This window comes from Ambystoma mexicanum, chromosome 9, assembly GCF_040938575.1.
Source record: "Ambystoma mexicanum isolate Mex_15411 chromosome 9, UKY_AmexF1_1, whole genome shotgun sequence".
NCBI classification, from domain to species: domain Eukaryota; kingdom Metazoa; phylum Chordata; class Amphibia; order Caudata; family Ambystomatidae; genus Ambystoma; species Ambystoma mexicanum.
This window is the reverse complement of record NC_090931.1, coordinates 914821471-914845160: the sequence shown is the minus strand read 5'-3', so window position 1 is coordinate 914845160 and position 23690 is coordinate 914821471. Positions and strand designations below refer to the sequence as shown.

The window sequence follows — 23690 nt, the reverse complement described above, 5'->3', positions numbered from 1 at the left end:
GAAAACAGCTTTAATAAAAGGATTGGAACGTCAAAGAGGTAAATCCTCTTGTGTTGGTTAGGCAGTAAATCTTCTTGTGTGGGTTACTCAGACTGAGATGCATGGAAGAGATTCAGTGCGCAGCACTGAGCAATGCGTTGGCCGACTGGTCCACTAGTAGGCAGTCTACAAATTCTATGGTGGCAGCTTCGATATGGCTTTGCTACATAGATTGATGAGGATTTAAGGGCTGCCTAAAAGCATTCCCTAGTAAATATACACACAATCTAATATTCAAAATAGGAATAGTCACAATTCCATAAAAGACTGCACACCCTATCCAAAAGTTACTTTCAAACAAGCAACATTATAATTGAGATCTATTACTGCCCATCTAGGGATATCAGCAAAAGCTCAAATTTGATCTGACAGATATTGGAGGCCAGAGCTAAGAGCAGACGTAAGAAAGTCTATAGCTAATTCAACATGTTTGCAGACAGCGTAAGCCAAGAATGTCTCCCATTCTTTTAAATATTTATATGCAACCCTTGATGGGAATTCTCTCCAAATGTAATTTGTGTTATTATTCTTATGCTGATGACACCCAGGTATATTTGTGGATTGAGGACTCTGCAAGGTCTTTGGAAAATATAGCTCAATGTACTGATGAGATTGCACAGTAGATGACCTTGAATAGACGGCAACTGATCCCCACAAAGACAGAAATTATATGTTATGCCCAAATTGTTTACTGAAAAATCCAGTGGCTGTCATTCCACCGCCTCATTTGTTTGGATTACCCTCTGCCTATGCCCCTACGATTAAGAATCTAGGTTGTTACTGGCAGTCCGACTAAAGACTCAAAAATTATTTCCATTGCACAATCGATCTACTATACCTTTTGACGACTTTGGGCAGTTCTTCCATTTCTGGCATCAATGGATGTCCCAGTAGTGGTGGGCATTTAGATTCAAAACTAGGTTATGCCAATGCCACTCTAATAGCCATACCCAAACACCAACTTCAACAACTTTAATTAGATCAGAATGCAGCCATCAGACTGATTTTTAAATTCTCAAAGTTCTCATCAGTTTCAAAGCATCGAGCTTCCTTACATTGGTTGGTGGTTGGTCAAATAATTTATTTTAAAGTATTATCTTTAATGCATAAATGTGTAAACGGGCTCACTCCATCATAATTAGCAACTAGGGTCTCTTCTTACCAACCAACGAGATCACTGAGATCAGAGAACAACAAACTATTGACCTTCTCGCTGTGTTCAAAGAGGTGCTAGGCATTTCTCAATTTTTGGACTGCGATTGTGGAATTCTTTGCCCCTTGAGCTCAGAAATATTACCTCTTTATTGCAATTTCACAAAGCTTTCAAACCTATTTATTCCAATGATGTCTCTGGGACTATTTTTCTGATTGCTTTACCTAGTTCACAGTTTTATTCCATCTGCACCCAAATGCAGCTTATTCTGCCTGGTTGTGTATAGTAAATTATACAAAAATCCAAAAAAGCAAATCAAAAGAAACTCCCCCATTAGGGACAAAAGTATCATTTGAAACATTTGTAAGTATGAACATGGAGCACATAGGCCCATTTACAGAAGTAAACAAATTGCAAATATGTGTACATTTAGTGAGATCACGGATACGTTTTATGACTTGGATCACTCCTCTGAGGTGACGTTCATATAGGATGTGTACTCTTAAGAAGCTATGACCGCAACAACAACACTACTCCAAGCTGACAAGGATGCAGGCTTTTCAATCAGAGCCTTAAGAGGAAGAAGTCTTGTTGTGCTGGGGATGTAGCTTTCATTTCTCTAAGCTATTCAGTGCAGCCTGCTGTCTGATAAATGACAGAGCGAGCAAATGGGATTGTTTCCCAGGCCCTAACCTAAGGCAACCTTTCCTCTGGAGGTAACTGGAAGATCATGTGCCTGTAGTCAAGAGAAGCATAAATAATTAGCCACGCCAATCACTTATACAAAGGTACAGGGGGCATGTTAAGTGTAAGTGTAATGTTGCTCTTCTGTCAAAGGGTCCCCTCTATGCACTTTCACTAATTTCTAACACTAGGGGGGAATGCAAGCATGTAAAAACAGGCGAAATCGCCTTTACACATTTATTTTCCAATATGCGTTGGAAAAAGTTGTACATGGCTCTGCCAATTAATGAATGCCGGAGCCATTTATGATGGATTCCTTTGGAATCCGCGTGGGATTACCAGGTTAAAAAAAACAGATGGATTACATGCCAATCTAATTTAGTGCCAGCATGAAAATGTCACGCTGGCGTTGAACCATCTGTTTTGAATCGGAATGGGGGTACACGATGAGAGCAGTCTATTAAGTTCCCCCACTCTGCTTCAAAACGACAAGATAATCCCTTGGGGGTTTACCCCTTGTTTCCTGATGCAGGAGACTAGGAAAATGACCCCCAGATAAATAAAAGGTGTGAATAAAAGTGCTTCACAGTTATTACAACCCTCATATCTCCAAGGAAGCCTTTCATGGTGTTCATCGGCCTGTTTTATGTGTCTCGGGTACTCTTTTACAGAATGTCCCATGCGTGAGGTATATGGGTAGCGAAGGTGGAATGTCTCACAGCATTTGGAACAAGTTACAATTAGGCACTGCCATCCCCCCAGCCTGATACCTTCAGAAAATCTAGGCCCCTGTGATTCTTTAGCTCCACCTAGTTGCAGTCAAGTTTGAGGTGTTTTAGGGCAACTTAGTCAGCCAATGCGCATTCAGACACAAACCCACGCGTGCATCCAGAAGCTAAGCCAGTCTCTGCCACACTGTGCCCATATTAACTTCCAACCCGAGGTGGGTCCCAGTGTTGCACGGGGAAGCATGTTGATTCAGTCATCCAAAGCATAAAAATGAAAGATCTAGCCTGAGATGTTTAGCTCTTGTTAAGTAGATTTGCATTTCACTTTTTGCTGGACTACTGGATTTGTGGTCTGTTGTCGTGAGTGAATGAGAACCTGTTTATGCACTCACTAATTCTTTTACGCTATCTTTGGGATTCTTTTATATTTCTTTTTATACCTTTTTCTTGGAGTAATACTTTCCTCCAAGTGTTATGGTATCTGTTTTTTACTTTCTGTGCAGTGTTGTTGGGAGCCCCTTGGGCTTCCTTCTTAGGGGGATATTTTTTATCTTTCCTATTGTTTTCTATTGTGAGATCACCCCCCAATCCTCCTCCCCACCTTATCTGGAGTGCTGAGGGGCTACACAGTACCGCCTTTCTCGCTGCTCCTGTAACTTTCTGGTTGCAGTGACAAGCTAATCTGAATGTCTGGTGGCAGTGTTTTATCCTGCCTACTTTTGTGCAATGTTTAATCCCAGGCTGTACTGACAGCTGTGTTAGCACACGGAAGGGTCACCATTGACCCAGCATGGTAACAGTGTTCTTTTTTCATCAATTTAAGATGTTTTGTCCCTTCCTGGTCCTTCTTCTGCCGTGCTGAGTCAGGGAGGTCCTGGTTTGACTTTTGTCTTTGGCGGGAAGCCCGACAAGGTGCTAGTGTGTCTGTGAAGACAGGAAATGCGGGAGGACTCCAAACTCTGCTGTTCCTTGTGTTCTGCTGTGCCTGCCTGGAGCCAGTTCTAACTGGGATGCTGGCTGTCCTGAAAGGACAGCAACCACCCACAATTTTAATGTTGATTGGCTCGGCTCCTGTATAAAAGGCATGGATCCTGAGGCTGAAAACAAGCTGACCCCTGGAACAGAAGAATCGACGAGGAGGAAGATGAGAGTTGTCGGATACCTTCTGAGTAATCACTGCTGTCTGACCCCTTCTGCCAAGCATCAGGAGAGCCCAGAAAAGGTTGACTCTCTCCCTTAGACTGGTGGGTCCAACCATTTAGAAGACCACCGGAATTTCAAGACATGCAACGATGAGCTGTGTTCTTCACAGGCTGCAATCCACTAATACCCTAGGACCAGTGGCTACTGTACAGTCCATTGCCTTCTGAAGATCGAATACTCCCAGAACTTTGCTGGACTCCTTCTGGGCCTCCAGAGGCAGGATTCGACTCCTTGAAGTACCCTCACCAGAGTGCTGGACCGGGAAACCAAGGTGAATAGACCAGCTGGTAATCGTTCTTTACTGGTGTCTTGAAAAGGGTGCCTAAATCACAGAACCCAAAGAATCCTTTGCCTGAAGCTTCTTCACTCAACTGTTGCTGTGAGATCCATTCCAGTGTCCCTTCTTTCATCTGGCTCTTAAGAATCAGGTGACCGGGTATGCTGCTGCTGCATCATGGGGGCATTGTGCTGCATCTGCTTCTTCATGTCGACGGTACAGGGAGACTCTTGCTAGAACTTACCTAGAGTGTTTTTGCTGCTCCTGTGTTGCTGGAGTGCTGATTCATGTGTTTGGGAGTTTGCCCATGCGCATTCACCCAGGCCTAACGCCTGTGCGCATTCGGGGAGCCTTCACTGAAGTCCCTGAACCTTTTCCCCAACAAAAGCTTTACTTACTTGCTACTGAAGACTTCCTCTGTAACGTTTTGACTTTCTACAGCTTGTGCCTTGCTTGTTTGACCCTCCAATATGACTCTGAAGCACTCCTAATTACGTTAGGGATGGCCTCCTAAAGCCTAAGGTGTCTGTGAAATTATTGCAAAGCATTTACCTGCTTTATGCTGGCGCTGTTTCATTTATGTTACCTGAAACAGTTATTACAAAAGTATTTTACTTACCTGTTGTATTGCATTCTGCCATTCTCAAAGAATGAGAAATGTGTTTTACTTACTGTCAATATTGCATTGGTTCTTCTATGTGCTTATTGAATGTTATAGTACTTACCTTCTGGAAGAATTATCCTTCCCTTACTGTATATATAAAATAAACCATTATTTTTATATAGCTTTTAGTGTGTCAGTGTTTCTTTGTCCCATGTGTGTACTCTTAAGTTCTTTGTACTGCCTACAGCCCTTCCTCCCTCCTAAAATAAGCCTGGTTGCCCAGCCATTGCTACCAACAAAACCTGTGTGCTTCAGGCATATACTAAGTGTTGGAGCACTGTGCCCCAAGTGTGAGCCTTCTAAGGTCCTCCCTTTGGTGGATATGTGTTAAAAAAAACTCCCTAACAGCGCTATTCAATAAATTCAACGCTGAGGCATTCACAAAATATTAGAGGTTAAAGGAACTTGTCATTAAATTGTAATTTGTAATTACTGGGCCGACTTAGCCTTTCATTCTTCGGAGGTTGATAGGAACACTTATTGTTATTATTAGTATTGTTTGTAGGTTCAGCAATCATGCAACACGTTCATGCTGGCGTTCATCAATTCACACATTGCTTCAGAGAACAGTAGTACTTTATTGTAATGAATTGTTTTGTTCTGTTCCCCCATTCTCATGAAACCAATGTGTTCCTCTCTTTTTTTTTAGGCTTACATTTTTAGCATTGGAAAAGTAGACTTAAACATTTTGTTTGAAGCACAGGGCAAAAAGGTAGGATGCCAGGTTTTTTTTTTTTTAGCATATCTCCTTTGTAGATGTTTTTCCGTGGCTTGCAGCAACTCACGCGTGTTTTTGTGTTTCATGTGCAGCTGGGCTCGTACTTTGGCGCTGCAGTCTGCGCCGTGGACCTGAATGCGGATGGTCTGTCAGACCTGCTAGTGGGCGCCCCAATGCAAAGCACAGTCCGAGAAGAAGGACGGGTGTTTGTATATATCAACAAGGGCTCCGTAAGTTGCGTTTTTCACAATGCCTTTCAGTAAATGTTGTCATGTGTGTTGTGCGAGAACCAGGAAAAATAAAGAACTGGACATAGCATGTTATGTGGGAGATGCTGAAGTCAGAGTTGAAACGGAAAGCCAGTTGTGGAGCACCAGTCACGTGATACAAATCTCAGGGGAATACCGAGATCAGAGGGGGCACTGCATGTTTGCACAGGTTATACTTTGCACAAAATGCATACACTACTCATAATGCAATGTATCTTGGTGGGGGGAACATACAAAGACCTTTAAAGCTAAACTTATGCTAAATCTAGCAGTTGTGCTAAAACCTCCATACCGTTAAAAGGTGCAGACCTGGAGTACTGCACTCCTAAGGGTAATGCACATATTTGCAGTTAATCCGTAAGAATGCAAAATGAATTAGCACAACCTTATTCAGGACACAGTGCGCACACCTAGCACAGCTTCCAATTAAGTTGCAATTTCGCTTGATTCACCCCTTAACTCTCTTGAGAAACTCAAGTTAGGATGTAACAGTGTTTTTCATATATTATTTTCTTTGCATAGAGCATGACTAGCTCTTGTGGTTTCTCACCGCTAAAATATCCTGAGCTGCCTGAGCTGTAGCTTGATGGTTAAATAAGCAAGCCTTAAGTTGTTTTCAAAAAGCAAAGCGGTGCATTACGTTAGCCGTAATGTGCAATTAGCATTAGTGCAAACATTGCCATGGTGCAAAACACATTTTCTTTCAAAGTGTTATTGAACCCGGTGTAATGGAAAAAGTAACTACAGACTATTCCGGTGGATTGGTGAACGGATTTATTGGCAATAGGAAAGCCACAGTACAACAAACCAACGGTGGAGCGATACTCGATACAACAACCCCACTGTGTCCCCCTCACTGTGCTGAGTTATACACTGGAAGGTACACATGCTTTTCAATGGAGAGGGAGGTGTGGACATGAGACAGAAACAATGTTGCAGGTGGAAGGTCAGCGTCTCAGCATATACATCTCAGGCAGTGACGGCGTTCTCATGCTCTGGACAATGCATATACATCTCAGGCAGTGGCGGACAATGAATGTACATCTCAGGCAGTAGCGGCGGCGTTCTCATGCTCCGGGCAATGCATATACATCTCAGGCAGTGGCGGCGTTCTCATGCTCTGGGCAATGCATATACATCTCAGGCAGTGGCGGACAATGAATGTACATCTCAGGCAGTAGCGGCGGCGTTCTCATGCTCCGGGCAATGCATATACATCTCAGGCAGTGGCGGCGTTCTCATGCTCTGGGCAATGCATATACATCTCAGGCAGTGGCGGCGTTCTCATGCTCTGGACAATGAATATACATCTCAGGCAGTGGCGGCGTTCTCATGCTCTGAACAATGCATATACATCTCAGGCAGTGGCGGACAATGAATGTACATCTCAGGCAGTAGCGGCGGCGTTCTCATGCTCTGGGCAATGCATATACATCTCAGGCAGTGGCGGCGTTCTCATGCTCTGGGAAATGCATATACATCTCAGGCAGTGGCGGCATTCTCATGCTCTGGACAATGAATATACATCTCAGGCAGTGGCGGACAATGCATATACATCTCAGGCAGTAGCAGCGGCGTTCTCATGCTCTGGACAATGCATATACATCTCAGGTAGTGGCGGACAATGCATATACATCTCAGGCAGTAGCAGCGGCGTTCTCATGCTCTGGACAATGCATATACATCTCAGGCAGTGGCGGACAATGCATATACATCTCAGGCAGTAGCAGCAGCGTTCTCATGCTCTGGACAATGCGTATACATCTCAGGCATTGGCAGTGTTCTCATGCTCTGGACAATGCATATACATCTCAGGCAGTGGTGGCGTTCTCATGCTCTGGACAATGCATATACATCTCAGGCAGTGGCGGGCAATGCATATACAGCTCAAGCAGTAGCGGCGGCGTTCTCATGCTCTGGACAATGCATATACATCTCAGGCAGTGGCGGCGTTCTCATGCTCTGGACAATGCATATACATCTCAGGCAGTGGCGGCGTTCTCAAGCTCTGGACAATGCATATACATCTCAGGCAGTAGCGGCAGCGTTCTCATGCTCTGGACAATGCATATACATCTCAGGCAATGGTGGCGTTCTCATGCTCTGGACAATGCATATACATCTCAGGCAGTGGCGGGCAATGCATATACAGCTCAAGCAGTAGCGGCGGCATTCTCATGCTCTGGACAATGCATATACATCTCAGGCAGTGGCGGCGTTCTCATGCTCTGGACAATGCATATGCATCTCAGGCAGTGGCGGTGTTCTCATGCTCTGGACAATGCATATACATCTCAGGCAGTGGCGGCGTTCTCAAGCTCTGGACAATGCATACACATCTCAGGCAGTAGCGGCAGCGTTCTCATGCTCTGGACAATGCAATCGGGCTGGAAGGCATATAACGATATAGTAACGTATACACAGTCTGCTACTTCTACAGTTCACACGCGGTTAGGGCAGGCAACCCGCTGACTATGTGATGACTTCCGTTTGAAAAAGCCGCCTTGCCTAGGAAAGAGCCAGTCGAAAGCATGCTTACTTATGCCAAACGAGAAACACGTCACATGCAAGTGTTGTGGAGGCGAGCAGTAGAACATGGGGTTCACCTCACCATGACAATAAGGCACTTGTTAAACATGGCAGTTTGCATTAGCAGCACAGTATTATAATGCAACTTGGGTTAGGGAACTTTATTAAAGTATTAAAAACCCAGGTTTTCCGCCTCACCAGGAAATGTTTGCCCTAGTCCCTTTTCCTGGTGCAGTGAAAAGCGTTTTTGCATTAGGGTAATTTTGCCTTAGCACTGATTGCACTTGCAACAGCACAGAGTTTTTGTAAAACCGCCCAAGATGATTTCAGGGGCTCACATATGCAATGAAAGATTAGTGTACATGTTTGTTACATGCACTGACAGACACCCGCCTTTGTGCCTCTGCTTACAGAACTATGAAAACGTTCTACGGGAAAGAGCAATCCCTCTGAGACGTGGTACTTCCACCTGAATGCAAAAGGAGAGGCCGTGTCAAGCTCAAGCACTTGTTTACAATGCAGAGGGATTTACATCGTATTAGACTACTCATGGGTAGTCACTACAATAAGAGCAGCACTGGTGGAATATATTCACATATCTTACCATCCTTCCACATTGGAGAATGCATTGGCAATAGGCAGGCATTGTGCTTGTCCATTTATGGGTAGCCACCATACTCTGGGCCACTGCTGAAACAAATAAAAAGGACTGAAAGGCAAAACGACGGTATGAAACACAGTCAGGTGGCAAAAGCAGGATTTGGCAACCACGTTCTCCATGCGGATCAATGAGAAATCACAATTGCGAGGGAAACATAACTACAGCAGCAAGTTTAAGGCCTGTGCAATTTAGGATTCTGACCCCAGAGCTCACCTGTATCCCTAAAGATGACTAACGTTTCACTTGAGCCAGTTGCTTTTATTGGGTACGACAGAGTTGGCAGTCATGCATGCAACGCTGGAGCTCTTGCCCCAACATCTCCATAAAGGGTTGTGATGATCTGCATATCATCATGCCTCAAGATCTGCATTAAGTGTTCAGGAGAATCCGAATGATGTTAACTGGCACACATGCAGCATCTCCTTCAAGATCCTTGAGGATCGGCATATCGCTGAGAGATATGCATGCAGCACTGTGGCTGCTGCCTCAAGATCTCCATCAAGATCCTTGAGGATCGGCATATCGCTGAGAGACATGCATGCAGCACTGTGGCAGCTGCCTCAAGATCTCCATCAAGATCCTTGAAGGTCTGCATAATGCTGAGAGAAATGCATGCAGCACTGTGGCTGCTGCCTCAAGATCTCCATCAAGATCCTTGAGGATCCACACATCGTTGAGAGACATGCATGCAGCACTGTGGCTGCTGCCTCAAGATCTACATCAAGATCCTTGAAGGTCTGCATATTGCTGAGAGACATGCATGCAGCACTGTGGCTGCTGCCTCAAGATCTCCAACAAGATCCTTGAGGATCCACACATCGTTGAGAGACATGCATGCAGCACTGTGGCTGCTGCCTCAAGATCTCCATCAAGATCCTTGAAGGTCTGCATATTGCTGAGAGACATGCATGCAGCACTGTGGCTGCTGCCTCAAGATCTCCATCAAGATCCTTGAGAATCGGCATATTGTTGAGAGACATACATGCAGCACTGTGGCTGCTGCCTCAAGATCTCCATCAGCCTTGAGGACCCGCACATCGTTGAGAGACATGCATGCAGCACTGTGGCTGCTGCCTCAAGATCTCCATCAAGATCCTTGAAGGTATGCATATTCCTGAGAGACATGCATGCAGCACTGTGGCTGCTGCCTTAAGATCTCCATCAAGATCCTTGAGTATCCACATATCGTTTAGAGACATGCATGCAGCACTGTGGCTGCTTCCTTAAGTTCTCCATCAACATCCTTAGAGTATCCACATATTTCTGAGAGACATGCATGCAGCACTGTGGCTGCTGCCTTAAGATCTCCATCAAGATCCTTGAGTATCCACATATTGCTGAGAGACATGCATGCAGCACTGTGGCTGCTGCCTCAATATCTCCATCAAGATCCTTGAGGATCCACACATCGTTGAGAGACATGCATGCAGCACTGTGGCTGCTGCCTCAAGATCTCCATCAAGATCCTTGAGAATCGGCATATTGTTGAGAGACATACATGCAGCACTGTGGCTGCTGCCTCAAGATCTCCATCAAGATCCTTGAAGGTCCGCATATTGCTGAGAGACATGCATGCAGCACTGTGGCTGCTGCCTCAAGATCTCCATCAGCCTTGAGGACCCGCACATCGTTGAGAGACATGCATGCAGCACTGTGGCTGCTGCCTTAAGATCTCCATCAAGATCCTTGAGTATCCACATATCGCTGAGAGACATGCATGCAGCACTGTGGCTGCTGCCTCAAGATCTCCATCAAGATCCTTGAGGATCCGCATATTGCTGAGAGACATGCATGCAGCACTGTGGCTGCTGCCTCAAGATCTCCATCAGCCTTGAGGACCCGCACATCGTTGAGAGACATGCATGCAGCACTGTGGCTGCTGCCTCAAGATCTCCATCAGCCTTGAGGACCCGCACATCGTTGAGAGACATGCATGCAGCACTGTGGCTGCTGCCTTAAGATCTCCATCAAGATCCTTGAGTATCCACATATCGCTGAGAGACATGCATGCAGCACTGTGGCTGCTGCCTCAAGATCTCCATCAAGATCCTTGAGGATCCACATATCGCTGAGAGACATGCATGCAGCATGGTGGCTGTTGCCACTAGATTTCCAGCAAGGGCAACGAGAATCTGAAAATATGTAAAATTAGAGATCAGAAATTGAAATGAGAGTGGGCTAGTGACAGAGAGACATAGAGATACATGTAAGAGGATTAGGAGCAGTAAGGATCTCCTCACGACCTCACAGTGGCAAGACTGCAATGGAAAGACAAAGCAGGCATGCACACCACCTGAGTCTAGATTCTTAGGGAGTAACAGATCCAGTATAATACCTGGGCAGGTATATGTGACAACTGGAGGCAATATAATGAAGTTGAACGGCTGACAGTGCCAGATACTGGTGAAAAGGAATACAAAACAAATCTGGGACTACATCTTGTATGTGAATATTCTTTATGATCAGCAGTCAGTATTGTTCCTATTTTCAAGGCACAGAGATATTTGTGGATGCCTGCGAAACAATGTCTCTAGGTTGAGGGCAATCAAGACGCCTTGATTTCAGTAGACCATTCCACTCTCTCTACTACGTTGTTCTAGAAACCACGGATGGAAGTTGGCTTCCCTTCGGCAAGTCTGAATCCATGAAATATGGACGCTGACTACCGGATATCAATTTGCAATGTTAAGGATTCTTTGGCTGAAGGCAAGGGACCTGCTTCTGCTCTGGCAGTGGGCCCTCTGCTCCCCTTTGCTGTGTCCTGTCCACTCCTGCCATTGCCTTTCAATCGCTATAATCTCTGTCTCCGCCTGCAACTCCTGCATCCCCTGGGCTTATTCACTAGTCGCTCCTCATTATCCCTTGGTACACTTGCCTCCATTTCCCAATTCCTCCATTCCCCTCAGCATCTGTTCTCCCTCTCTTTCCAAATATCTAGTATGTTGCACACTCTGCTCTGCCCTTTGTGTGTGTGTGTGTGTTTTTTGTTCAATGACATTTAGATGTCTTCTCCAGTTTGCAACATTTTTGCACCCTCCTTTGAAACAATGGTAATTTCTAGACGCCCAGCCATCCGACCGGGTGCCGCAAGGCATGTTCTGCTGTTGGGGCACTAACAGGGAATGATGTACGTTGACACTCCTTAATTAACGCCATTGCTTCACTCTGCGGAATTAAATCAGGTTCTATTAAATTAAGCCTTGTTATTCCCTTCAACCATGGGCACTAACACTGAAATAGTCAATCCCTTGAAATCCCTTATTGGAATGGGGAGGTCAGACTTTACCTGATTATATTAGTCCTGTCTGATAGGAGCCAGCATGCATGTATGTCAAATTAGACATCAGACATCTGCTCGGGGTACCACAGGAATTTGCTCTGTGCCCGCTCCTGTTCGATGTTATTTTTGCTCCATGAATACTCAAACAATGGCCTTGATATACTGGGATGGCTGTAGAAGGTGCAGACTTAATTTTGATTGAGACTACTGGCTATGGCCATCACACTGCTTCTAGGGCCTTCATCTCCTTCCTCGCTGGGTCCAGTTTACATCACATTTGCTCTGTGCTAATAATTGATGAAATGCATTTATTTATTTATTTATTTCATTTTGTAAAGTGCACAAACAACCCTGAGGCATTGAGGACACGTGTTGCTGCTTAGGTGATACTGAATAGAGCAAAGAGGTGTTCTTCCAATCTGTAGTATCGAGAAAAAATATGTTAAATAGTGGAAAGATGCATCAGATTATTGTGTGTAGTATGTTTGCTTTGTAAGATAAAAAGAAATGTGTTCACTACATTTCCCCATTATACAAGCAGCATAGTAGGTGCTAAATCGATTTGCTCCATTTTTTTTTAACAAGGTCAAAGTTTAGATATTCTAGCCCATTTAATGGCTCTGTTCATACACTCAATGCCGATAGGTCCTGTCCCAGCACCTGGATTTGCAGTCAGGATTCTGACTGTAGTATTTGAAATATATCTATTATTTGGGTCCCAAATTAACATGGAGGTCCCGGACAGGCACATTTTCAACCTTCTAAGCTGTCTAAGTTTCCCAAGATATTAGACAAAGAGGATTCGGATACCCACGAGTTTAGCAGTCTTTTTTCTCTTTAACAATACAGTATACTGGTCTTTCCAGTGGAGTGCTGAATACATTGGAACTCGGCTCGGACTGGCCTATAGGGCAATTGGCCCATGGCTGAACCAGAAACACAACATTCTGATGTGGGCCCGTTTCTTTGGTCAAAGTGGGCCACTTTTCTGGTCAATGGGGGCCAGTTTGATGAGTTACTTCACTATGTAGTTTTGATCAGTGTTGCTGAATAAATATTCTTTAAAATGCACAATTTGCATCACATTTTATCAAAAAAACTCCCCCTTGGGTACTATTCAAACAGTGTCACAAAAGGAACGAATGGCCATTTGCAACCGTGGGGCACTTTTTCATTGCTGCCTAAGACAATGTTCTGGCCCAGTCCGACCCTGACTGGAACTGATCCAGATAAGGCTGTCTGCTTAGTGTGACCTGGCACAAAGGAGTGGGCATTGATTTCAGTCTAGAAACAGATTGAGCAAATGCTATCTGCCTGGTAAGCAAGGTTCCACAGAACTCGGGGCTTCTTAATGTACAATGTGCTCCAAAATGGGCCCTCAGGCCAGCTGCCCTAATGTTGCCAACTCCACCAGCTATCGTTAGTTGCGAGGTGGGGGCGAAGTGCGATGGCCTGATGCAGAATTTCGAGGCCTGTTTCTGCTGGATATGGGGAGCATAGTCTGGAGTTATGGATCTACCAAGGCAGGCTGCCACTGATGCTGGCGCCTTAAGGCAGGCTTCCGGAGCGGACAACCTAACAGGGCTGAGCCGTTGAGTTCCTCTATCACAAATGCGTGTGAACCTATCACTTCAAGCACATATCAAAGAAGCTTCTGAGTTGCTGTCTAAATTGTCTCTTGATCCAATATTGTGTGACTCTGGGTAAAGTAGTTTTGTCTCCTGTGCCTTAGACTCTAAATGTGTGCAATGTAAATATGTACTGGCCATCCCTTCCCCTCAATATACAAACCTCTTCTACCATCCGCTCATCCAAATCCTCTCTTAAGCTTCACCTTCTTAATCGAGAACAGGCTTCCTCCAGCTTATCCCACATCTCACCTCCCCCTGACGTGCCCGCTTCTCACCCTACTGTACATTACTAGCTGCTTGCACCTGTTTTGCATTATGTGTCTGTCACGTCACAGGTAGCGCGGTACCGCCATCCCTACTTCGCGCACCGGCCCGCAACCACCTTTCATTTCCCAGAGGCACATGACTCAGGATTGCCCTGCTGACTGTTTGCGACTTATGTACGTGTTCCGGCTAGAGACAGATTCATCCTCTGCAATCAACAAATACAGGTGCACACCAGCCTTGCGTGATGCCGCCCAGCCCTTCTCTGGCGACTTGTCCCCATCACATCCTTGATTCTGCAATTCAGTCTCATCTGGATCCCACAGACTCCACTGAATTGGGTACATCTCCTTATGTGTGAGCTGCTTCTGCTAAAAGAAACAGGGGCAGATCTTCAAAACGTATTTTGGCGCAACGGATGCGATGTCTTAGCGCGTCTCATGATATCATATGGCATTTCTATGATATAACATTTAGAATGCGCCGATACACAAGTGTTTCAAGGCGTAACGAGTCAAGGGAGGGGAAATAAAGGTAGGACATAGAGAATTATCTTACTAGGCCTAGTGTCATTGAGATTGCGCAAGAGCAGGGGACTTGCGCCCCCGAATTCTCTATTCACAAAAGGGATGTGAATGCGTGCATCCTGCACCTGCTACAGCAAACACCTGAGTAAATAGCCTCTTCCGTGCCCTGCCCTTCTAGTCAGAATACATGAGCATGGGTTCTGCTCAGATGCAGGATGTGGCTTTGGCAGGTGAGCTGGATGCTGAGAGTTTCCTCTGCGCGTGCCAGCACTGCAATGTGCTTGTCCCCAGGACTCCATTGTTGTGGCACACAGTGTGCAACAGAAAGGAATCAGCAGCAACTCTAGCACTTTCACAAAAGAGAAGCACTCTGCCGCATGTGGCATAAGAGAGGCACAAAAGGTCCTCGCCATTGAAAGAATGCTGCCAGTGAACTGCTCCCTCCACTGAATCCTCAGAACATGTGGGGAAACCTTGTTATTTGTATAGAATACCTATTGGAAAGGTTTCTTATTTGTCGAGACTTTGGATGTCAGTTCTTGCTATGGAAACACAAGCTATGCTCCATGCTGAAAGCATAGAGAGGCACAGCTCCACCTCTAACAAAATAACTCAGCATTTCTGCAGACTTGTCTCACTCAAAAATCTCACACAAGCATCTCTCGCACAACAACCCGCACGCACTTCACAACACCGCAACAACACATAAGCAACACCAACAGCACACGAGGACTGGCATCGACCCAATACTCGCACCAAAGCTCAGCACCCGGTGTATACCGAGTTGAAGCTGCCAACAGAACACCACTCCTCTCACTATCCTACTCCCGCTTCACCTACTAACCCATCCCACCTTCTCATTTACAGATCTGCGAGAGCGCCTGGGGACCAACTCTGTTGGTGACGGTGCGCGGTACAAAAACCTTTAACATTTAACATTTAACAATTGTCATAGAGTAGGACAGCGGAGAATAGTGCAGGTGCCCAGTGAAGAACGTGAAACGGTGCATGGTTTGCGGCAGATGCAGGAGGAAGTGGGAGATTACGCAATGTTGACTTTTGCGTGCGTGTGACGTGCATAACGGCATCCTCAGAAATCAGTATGAGGCCACGTGCTGGCACAGCAGGTGTCACGGGCGCCAGAGACGTGGGGCAGAGTATCTAACATCTGTACCAGTGCTAGACATTGAACACACGCTTCTAATACAGAACCCAGCGAAGAGGCAAAACCGTTTGCACTGGGCAAAAACAAGTCAGGCTGTTTTGTGTAGTGCGTGTTCTGGATAAGATAAAAAGAAACGTGTTCGCGGCCTTGCTTTTCACGTTATGCAACACTTATAGTAAGTAAAACAGCCTGATTCACGCTTGCCGGTTTGCCATTTTTAGATAATACTGATTGGAGCTAAACCTGTTTGCGGATAATACTGATTGGAGCTAAACCTGTTTGCTCCTTTTCCTATTGTACGAGCAGCAAACTTGCTGCTGTATTAGTATGCTCACAGTTTTGTCTCTTCTGTGCCCCTAATAAGACATACTAATGCATTTGCAGTGATACCGTGGCAGGGCGCCAAGTGCCTGCATGACAAATAGCCAGACACACAGCTCCCCCATTGCCTGCTGCCTCTACCCACGCCAGCTGCCTTTGCTTCCCCCACACAGCAGCTGTAACCTGCACGGTGCATCCCCTATGCAGAGCGCTCTGCTCGGGTTGTGCTTTACCCCGGCTATGCATGCAGAAGACTCACGTGCATTCATTGGTAATGGCTGGAGCACAACAGGCGTTGAGGTGTTATAAGGGAGGAACACCGTATTTTTGCTCAATATTGTCCGCCAGTTTTTGCGTTGAACCGTACGGCATCACACATGTATGTGTTGTAAGTATAACTGACTGTTTTAACACCACACCCTTACCTGAAGCCTCCCAGGTGCGCCCCCATATGCACGGCACCGTGTCGCCTCACAGCTAGATGTGTGCTTTATAAATCCCAGACATACATGTGGAGGTACGGTCTGGGCTGTACTCACTAGAATGACTCCAGTACCGAGTTCACATGGGGTCAGACTGCCATCTAACCATCTGCTGCTACGATTGGCTCTTAAAGGATTGTGGGTGCAGCCCATTTCTGATTTCCAACCCCCGCACAAATATGTGTCCTCATCTGTGCGCATGCACATACCAGTGCTGCTGTGTTACACTCGTGCAGCGTCATTCCCTGTGTAATTTCCACAGAGAGGCGTGCGTCACGTGATCCACTCTCTCCCAGGACTCTTGAACCAGCTGAATGGTCTTTCATGTGCGCCATTGCAGGGCCATCATGCCTTGCCACATCACATCTAGCCCCAAACATGGGCAGCATAGAAGAACATGACCGCCAAAGAGCCTATGCAGAGTGTATGCCAACTCCCAAGGGGGCAAAGGCCTTCCCACGCACACTGAGCAAGCATGTCAGATGGGAGTCTGTGACTATCATTAGGAAGCACAAATTATGCAACTTCCTCAGCTGCAGCTACGATTATTGAAACCATCACCACTGAATGGGCGCTTCACCGCCAACACAGCCGGCCTTCCCAACGTGGTAACGCAGGTGGAGGCCACCAGTCTGTTGGCGGCTCTGGAGTCGGTTGATACCTCTAAACAGCTGCAACTCACTATGACACAAGGATGTGGCTGGGGCATGAAAGGTGTGGTTGCTACTTCCATACCTGCCCCTGATGCCATCCAAGGGACAACCCGATCAATAAATAAGAAACAACAGAAGCTTCTCCTGAATAGAAGGAAGCAACCCAAACCTTCTTCTGGGGGGCCTTTCCACTGCAAGGCACTTCCAGTCTAACACGCGCTGTAAGCACTAGGCCACCCGCATACTGGCCCCAGCAATAGCAAATCTGGCCATATTGCATGGGAGGGGCAATCTACAATGTAACAGGTCACCTGAGGGAGAATACATCTGTGCACCTGCTCTGATCATTCAGATGACAGGCTTTGCCATGATGTACAATTACTTGGGTATGTTGTTCACAATGCAGCACACCACTATGGTATGGCACACTATTATTGGGCCACACCATGGTGTGACCCTATGCAAACATTATTAGTTTGCCCTAAACCTATTCAGTGGTGCTTCTGATTATGTTGTTTTGCATTATATCTACCATCTGGTGGTGCTGTCGGTAATTCAGTAAGGTCAGCGGCAAAACACTGCATTGTTTTCCAGACCCACTTGAAGCTAGGTTTTGGGCAAGCAGCCATGCCATGTTCCTGGTGACATATTGCATCATGGGTGATATTTGGCTTGCTGCTGTTCCTTGAATCTTTACATCATATCTGCATGCCATCAACCACAGTAAGGAATCATGGAACGACCATGGCCAGCACCCTCACTTTTGATCCACAGGTAAAAGCCATTGTCAGAAGCTGTTTCTCCCAGTCTCGCGTGCTACACCCAATCTTACCTTACTTAACATTCACCTACAGGACCATGGCCATAATTGTTCTAATACTATCCAGCTAGACTATGCAATCAGCCTCTATCTTGACTCCCAGATGACCTAATGAGGAAACATCAAAGAGTTCAGAATGTTGCGTCAAGACTACTCAAAATTATGCGATTTGAAAATATCACACCAGCATTATGTATTCTCTACTGGCTACCCATTAAAAAAAGGGCTTCATTTCAAAACATTGTACGTAGCCCATTGTTAACAGTACAGAGGTGGCCCTTCACCCTTCAAAAGTACATTTCAACACTACTCTCCTTCCAGAACACTGAGGTCCAGCAACGCTGGTGCTAGTCCCAAACTTCAACAAGAAATGGCTGGGAGGATCCTCTCTTTCAGTTCTGGCCACAAAACTGTGGAGCACCCTACTCTCCACCTGGAAGTGAACCACTTGACTTTCAGACATACCTCAAGACTTTGAACCAACCACTTTCAAAGACATGGAAAATAATAGCAACTGTCTAACAACTGTGCACCAGAAATTTGGGCTAATTTAAGACAAGCAATTTTTGGAAACTCTTGGCGCTACCATCTGTGGGAAACCAATTTGATTCATGGAACCTCTGTTGCATGACAGTGGTCCGCACCTTAATCTCAGTGAAATCTACAACCAAAAGCCAGGAATCAACAACACAGAGCCATGCACAGTGAGGCCAACATAATTGGCAGACGTACGCTATTTATGACCACATTACATTACATTACATCCTGCAAAAAATATACACAGAAATAAATGAGGACACGTACCCGCATGTTAATAGTGTGTTTTCCTTTTCCAAGCGAGCGTTAACTAGTATAGCAAGCATTGGCATTGCCAATACATTTGTCATTTCCTGTTGTTCTTTGCATTTGGCATTTATAGGCAACAGGGGGCATGGAGAAGAATTCAAAGTTTCAAAGGCGGATGCCATAGGGGGTGTAGGTGTGCAATAGAATAGGAAGGTGAATAGAGGGAGAGAGGAGACCATTCATAGAGGGTACAAGGGTGATGATCAAGAGGAAATATGAGCAAGTAAGGGTGCGAGTGTAAGAAACCAGTACAGAGAGAGATATTGACAACGCAGAAAGAGAGAGACAGCGCAGAGAGGGACAGCATAGAAAGCGTCAGTACAGAGAGAGAGAGAGAGAGAGAGAGAGCGCAGAGAGAGAGAATGCAGAGATAGGACGCAGAGAGCGCAGCAAGAGAGAGTGAGCAGAGGGCGAGAGTGCAGAGAGAGCGACAGGCAGCATAGACAGACAGCGCATAGAGAGAGACAGACAGCGCTGCGAGAGACAGAGAGCATAGACAGTGCATTGAGAGGGACAGCACGTAGAGAACAACAGCGAGGAGAAAGCGCAGAGAGACAACACAGAGAGAGTGTTAGGGCGTAGAGAGGGTGGCAATGCAGAGAGAAAGCAGACAGGGACATCACAGAGAGCGAGAAGGTGTCACAGCACAGGAAGAGAGGAGTGACAGTGCAGAGAGAGACAGATGAAAGGCAGCACACAGATATAGCAGCAGCGCAGAGAGTGACAGCAGAGAGAAAGAGACAGAGAGAGAGAAAACGGCACAGAGATATTCATGCAAGGTAAATCCTTGCATTGTAGGGTTGCTGCGTCTACCAGGTCCTGTATTCTGTGCATTGTAGGGTTGCTGCGTCTACCAGGTCCTGTATTCTGTGCATTGTAGGGTTGCTGCGTCTACCAGGTCCTGTATTCCGTGCATTGTAGGGTTTCTGCGTCTACCAGGTCCTGTATTGGTGTTGTTAACAAACTATGCATATTTCCCGTGGCTCCTTTTGGGCCAGTATCTGCAGGGATCATATAGCCAAGGGGGCAGCGGACGCATCACAAATGTTAATTTGCGTAAACAGTGCTTATTCACAAGCCGCCTTCGTGCATTTTAAAACACGTAAATTGATTAATTGTTATTTATATCTGTACATAGAACATATTGCACGCAGTTTGTAGCTGCAATCACTCAACCCACTGAGCTATGTGTGGTCTGGATGCAGTTCTTTAGGGTACTGAACCTTGTGGGGTGCAGAAATTTCCCTGTTTTCACTCAGCTCTGCATGTCATGGGTGTCACATCTCACATCTTCCTCAGAATGTTCCTCTTTACACAACTGCATTCCTAGATTGCATTCAGAGTCCCTTCAACACCAGGGAAGGAAGCAGCCAATTGCGGGCTTGCAGGCGTCTCCTCTCAAAAACAGATCACTCCTCCAGAGCTCCGTGGCTGCTTGGAACTCATTAAAGCACGTCAAATAGACAAAAAGCAAGGGCAATCAAATGGGAGAAAATGAGACCCAGCTTGTACTTCGGCCATTTCATCGGCACGCTTTGGCAAGTTGCCATGCCAACGCCATACACTGCTCCTGGAATCCCCTTTTCATATACAGTACCAATGTTTTTGGAGATATTTTGGTGGGTACACCACCAAAATGCGCCAAAGCTAAATAAGCATCCCCAGGACACTTAGGATGCCTGCTGTTTAGTTATTAATTTATTTATGGATGCTTTTATTTCTGTAAACACTAACTCTTTAAAGTCCAATACACGACATGGATGGGACTGTGGGTATTCTACTAAACACAAGTTCAGTGAAAATCATAAAAAGCCTCATGGTTTGAGTACAAATTCATTGCAGTCCTCTATAGTTCAATACAAGATATTTAAGATTGGACAAAAGGTTAAGAAGTCAATTAATCTCTAGTATTAATTCAAACCATGAGATGTTGTTGGAACCCCTAAGTATGAACTCCAATTTGTATCGTGGTGAGAGTGCTCAACCAAGCAGGCTAGAAGGATCTCTTGCAGTATTTACTGGAGCAGAGCCTGTGTAGAGAGTAGCCAAAGATCTGCCCATCCCTCATCATTGCAGCCTCTGACTCTCGCTCTTTGCTAACATCGAATGAGGATTCCAATTAGCACCCACGAGAGAAGCGTGCAAACGCATTAAACAAAATAACAATAAAACATAACTGCTGCCATATCCAATTCCTCATTGCTGCATCCTATCACTGTTAGACATACTCAGTTATCGTGACGAATTCATAACAAAAACTGAAAACAGACTACCTTCATCCAGATGTGCCAACTGAAAATCTCTGATGGCCTCAGGCATTAGCACCCACATCTTTCTGTAGCGGGTGCTAATGGAGAAAAAAAAACAGAAGGTGGCCCGTCGCTGTTGGTAATGGTGTAATGCGTACATTGCTGACCTGAATTCAGGGAAAGGAGTTGTTACTAACAGGGACTGCCTGCCCCCTTCGTTCTTATTGCCTGAACAAAAATATTCTTGACTGAAATCTATGTGAACATGTTTTCTTCAGTAAAGGCCTTTCAGCTTCTGCTATATGACGTAGATATATAATCCAGTGTTTGAGCATGAGAAAGAGTTTGCAGAAACAGCCTGCTCATTTGGGATTGCTTTTTTAATGAACTGTGACGTATCAATCAAGATTGTATTTGTTTACTGGTATTGTTTTAGCAGGTATAACTGACTCGCTGCTTGACAATTGACAATCATTTCTTACAAAATATTGGCCCATGTCAACATCATTATATTTGCTTTTCTCTCCTCAAGGGAACGATGCAAGAGATGAACATTGAGCTTCGAGGAAGTGACGCATATTCAGCTCGATTTGGAGAAACGATAGCAAATCTTGGAGACATTGATAGTGATGGATTTGAGGGTATTTCAAGAATAATTTCATATTTATTATGATGCCTATTTTCCTATTATGAAAATATTAACTAATATTTATCTTACTAAAATTTAGCAAGTAAGGCTTTAGGAAACTGTTAGAACATTGTTTGGCAGATTTCAATTGTTCTCATCAAACCTTATTTTTAGTGAATTGCTTTTAAAATTACCATTTATCAAAATTTGACAAAGGCAAATGCCAAATTCTGTTTCTCTTTGTACTATATCACCGAATCTCACAAACATTCTGGCAAAGTAAAGAGCTGCGCTGAGAAAAAAAAATAAAACGTCTGTTTGTTTTAAAAACCTCCCGTAACAAACTTAATTTGGCATTTGCAATTCACAGTGAGTGTCTATGCTCTCACCATAGTTATCCAATCGTTTTTGGTACCCCAGTACGGAAGTAATTTTTGTATTTGTATTTATTTGAAGAATTGCGATGTCAACACCGGCCATTAACAAAGACCAGACCCTAAGGCCTCAAGCAACCCCTGTCTGGCCCTGCTACGGCAATGGCCGGTGCGCAGGTTGCCGCACGCCTTGCCACTCACTGGTGTAACTTGCTGATTGCCTTAACGCCTGATTATGTTTTTGTTCAATGTTTGATTCACTTGCCCTACGATCTCCTGCTGCACTGATCGCCAACGGATGTCCGCAGACAAGTGAGCCATGCGATCGTCTCCTTTGGTCTCATTACAAATATATTGCACTACTTTTTTAGCCGATAACGTATCCTGACATTTCGCAGCTTGCATCCAGGAAGTTGCCGCACATTCACCTGCATTACCCTTCATGAGCAGGGCAAGGTTGGCTGGCCTGCGCCTGGCCAACCTCGCTATTTTGCCATCATCGTTACTTGCTCCAATCCCACCCGCCTACTATACTTAATGGTACCCCAGCAAGGGGTGACTGTAAGCGCCTTCACATCGGATTATACTACTTTGTTTGAAATTTCGCATTCACAATCCCACAACAGTCTAACCTAGCATGCGCACCTTACCAACTACACCCTTATCTCTCGTCAGCCTAGGGCGGTATCTTGCACTCAAACCTGCCTGCAACCACGGATTTGGAATTTTCTTTCAGCCTTGTGCTGCCTTGCATTTTTCCTGCCTGTAACTATTGACTCTGGCTCTTCATTCAGCCCCCTACTGCCTCTGTGTTTTATCAAACTGCAACTATTACCTACTTTGTCTCATTTGCCTGTCTGCAGCCTTATGTAGCCCCTGTACCATGAGGTGAGGGTTTGCCAGTCTGTATTCACTCATACCTACTTTGTCTCATTTGCCTGTCTGCAGCCTGATTTAGCCCCGTACCATGAGGTGAGGGTTTGCCAGTCTGTATTCACTCATACCTACTTTGTCTCATTTGCCTGTCTGCAGGCCGGATGTATCCCCCCCATACCATGAGGTGAGGCTTTGACAGTTTGCACACACACTCGTATGTCACCTGTAACCAATATGCGTATTCTTGCACTTTGCAAATTGTACTATGCACTTTATGTAACCAGCACCTAGATCCCTGTGGGTTTTGTGCGCTGAAATAAATGTAAATAATGAATGGAATAAATACATTTCCATCACAAATGACTTACAATCACACCTTTACAGATGGCAGAGGCATTTACAGATGACAGTAGCAGAAAGATGAGAACAAGCAGCGACCCCGTTTTTGAGGGTGTAAAAAGAGGGACATATACCAGGGACAAAACAAAAAAAATTGAAAAACAAAATATTTACAAGAAAACAGATGACTTACAAAGGTAAAATTAGCCTACAGGGGTACGTCCAACTAAAGAGGAGTGTTATATAAATATACAAAATTACACTATTAAGTGTGACTGGAGGTGTGGTGGTACAGATGTTACTTCTGATT

At 45.3% G+C, this 23690-nt stretch overlaps 1 protein-coding gene across 1 annotated transcript in view; it reads left to right on the top strand.

Moving 5' to 3' along the window:
- Positions 1–23690, top strand: part of ITGA4 (integrin subunit alpha 4) — a 911072-nt gene that overhangs the window by 288949 nt on the left and 598433 nt on the right. The window contains exons 8-10 of the mRNA XM_069616079.1: positions 5398–5460; positions 5559–5696; positions 21696–21804. Coding sequence (XP_069472180.1) covers positions 5398–5460; positions 5559–5696; positions 21696–21804 — 310 coding nt within the window. The remainder of the gene's footprint in view (positions 1–5397; positions 5461–5558; positions 5697–21695; positions 21805–23690) is intronic.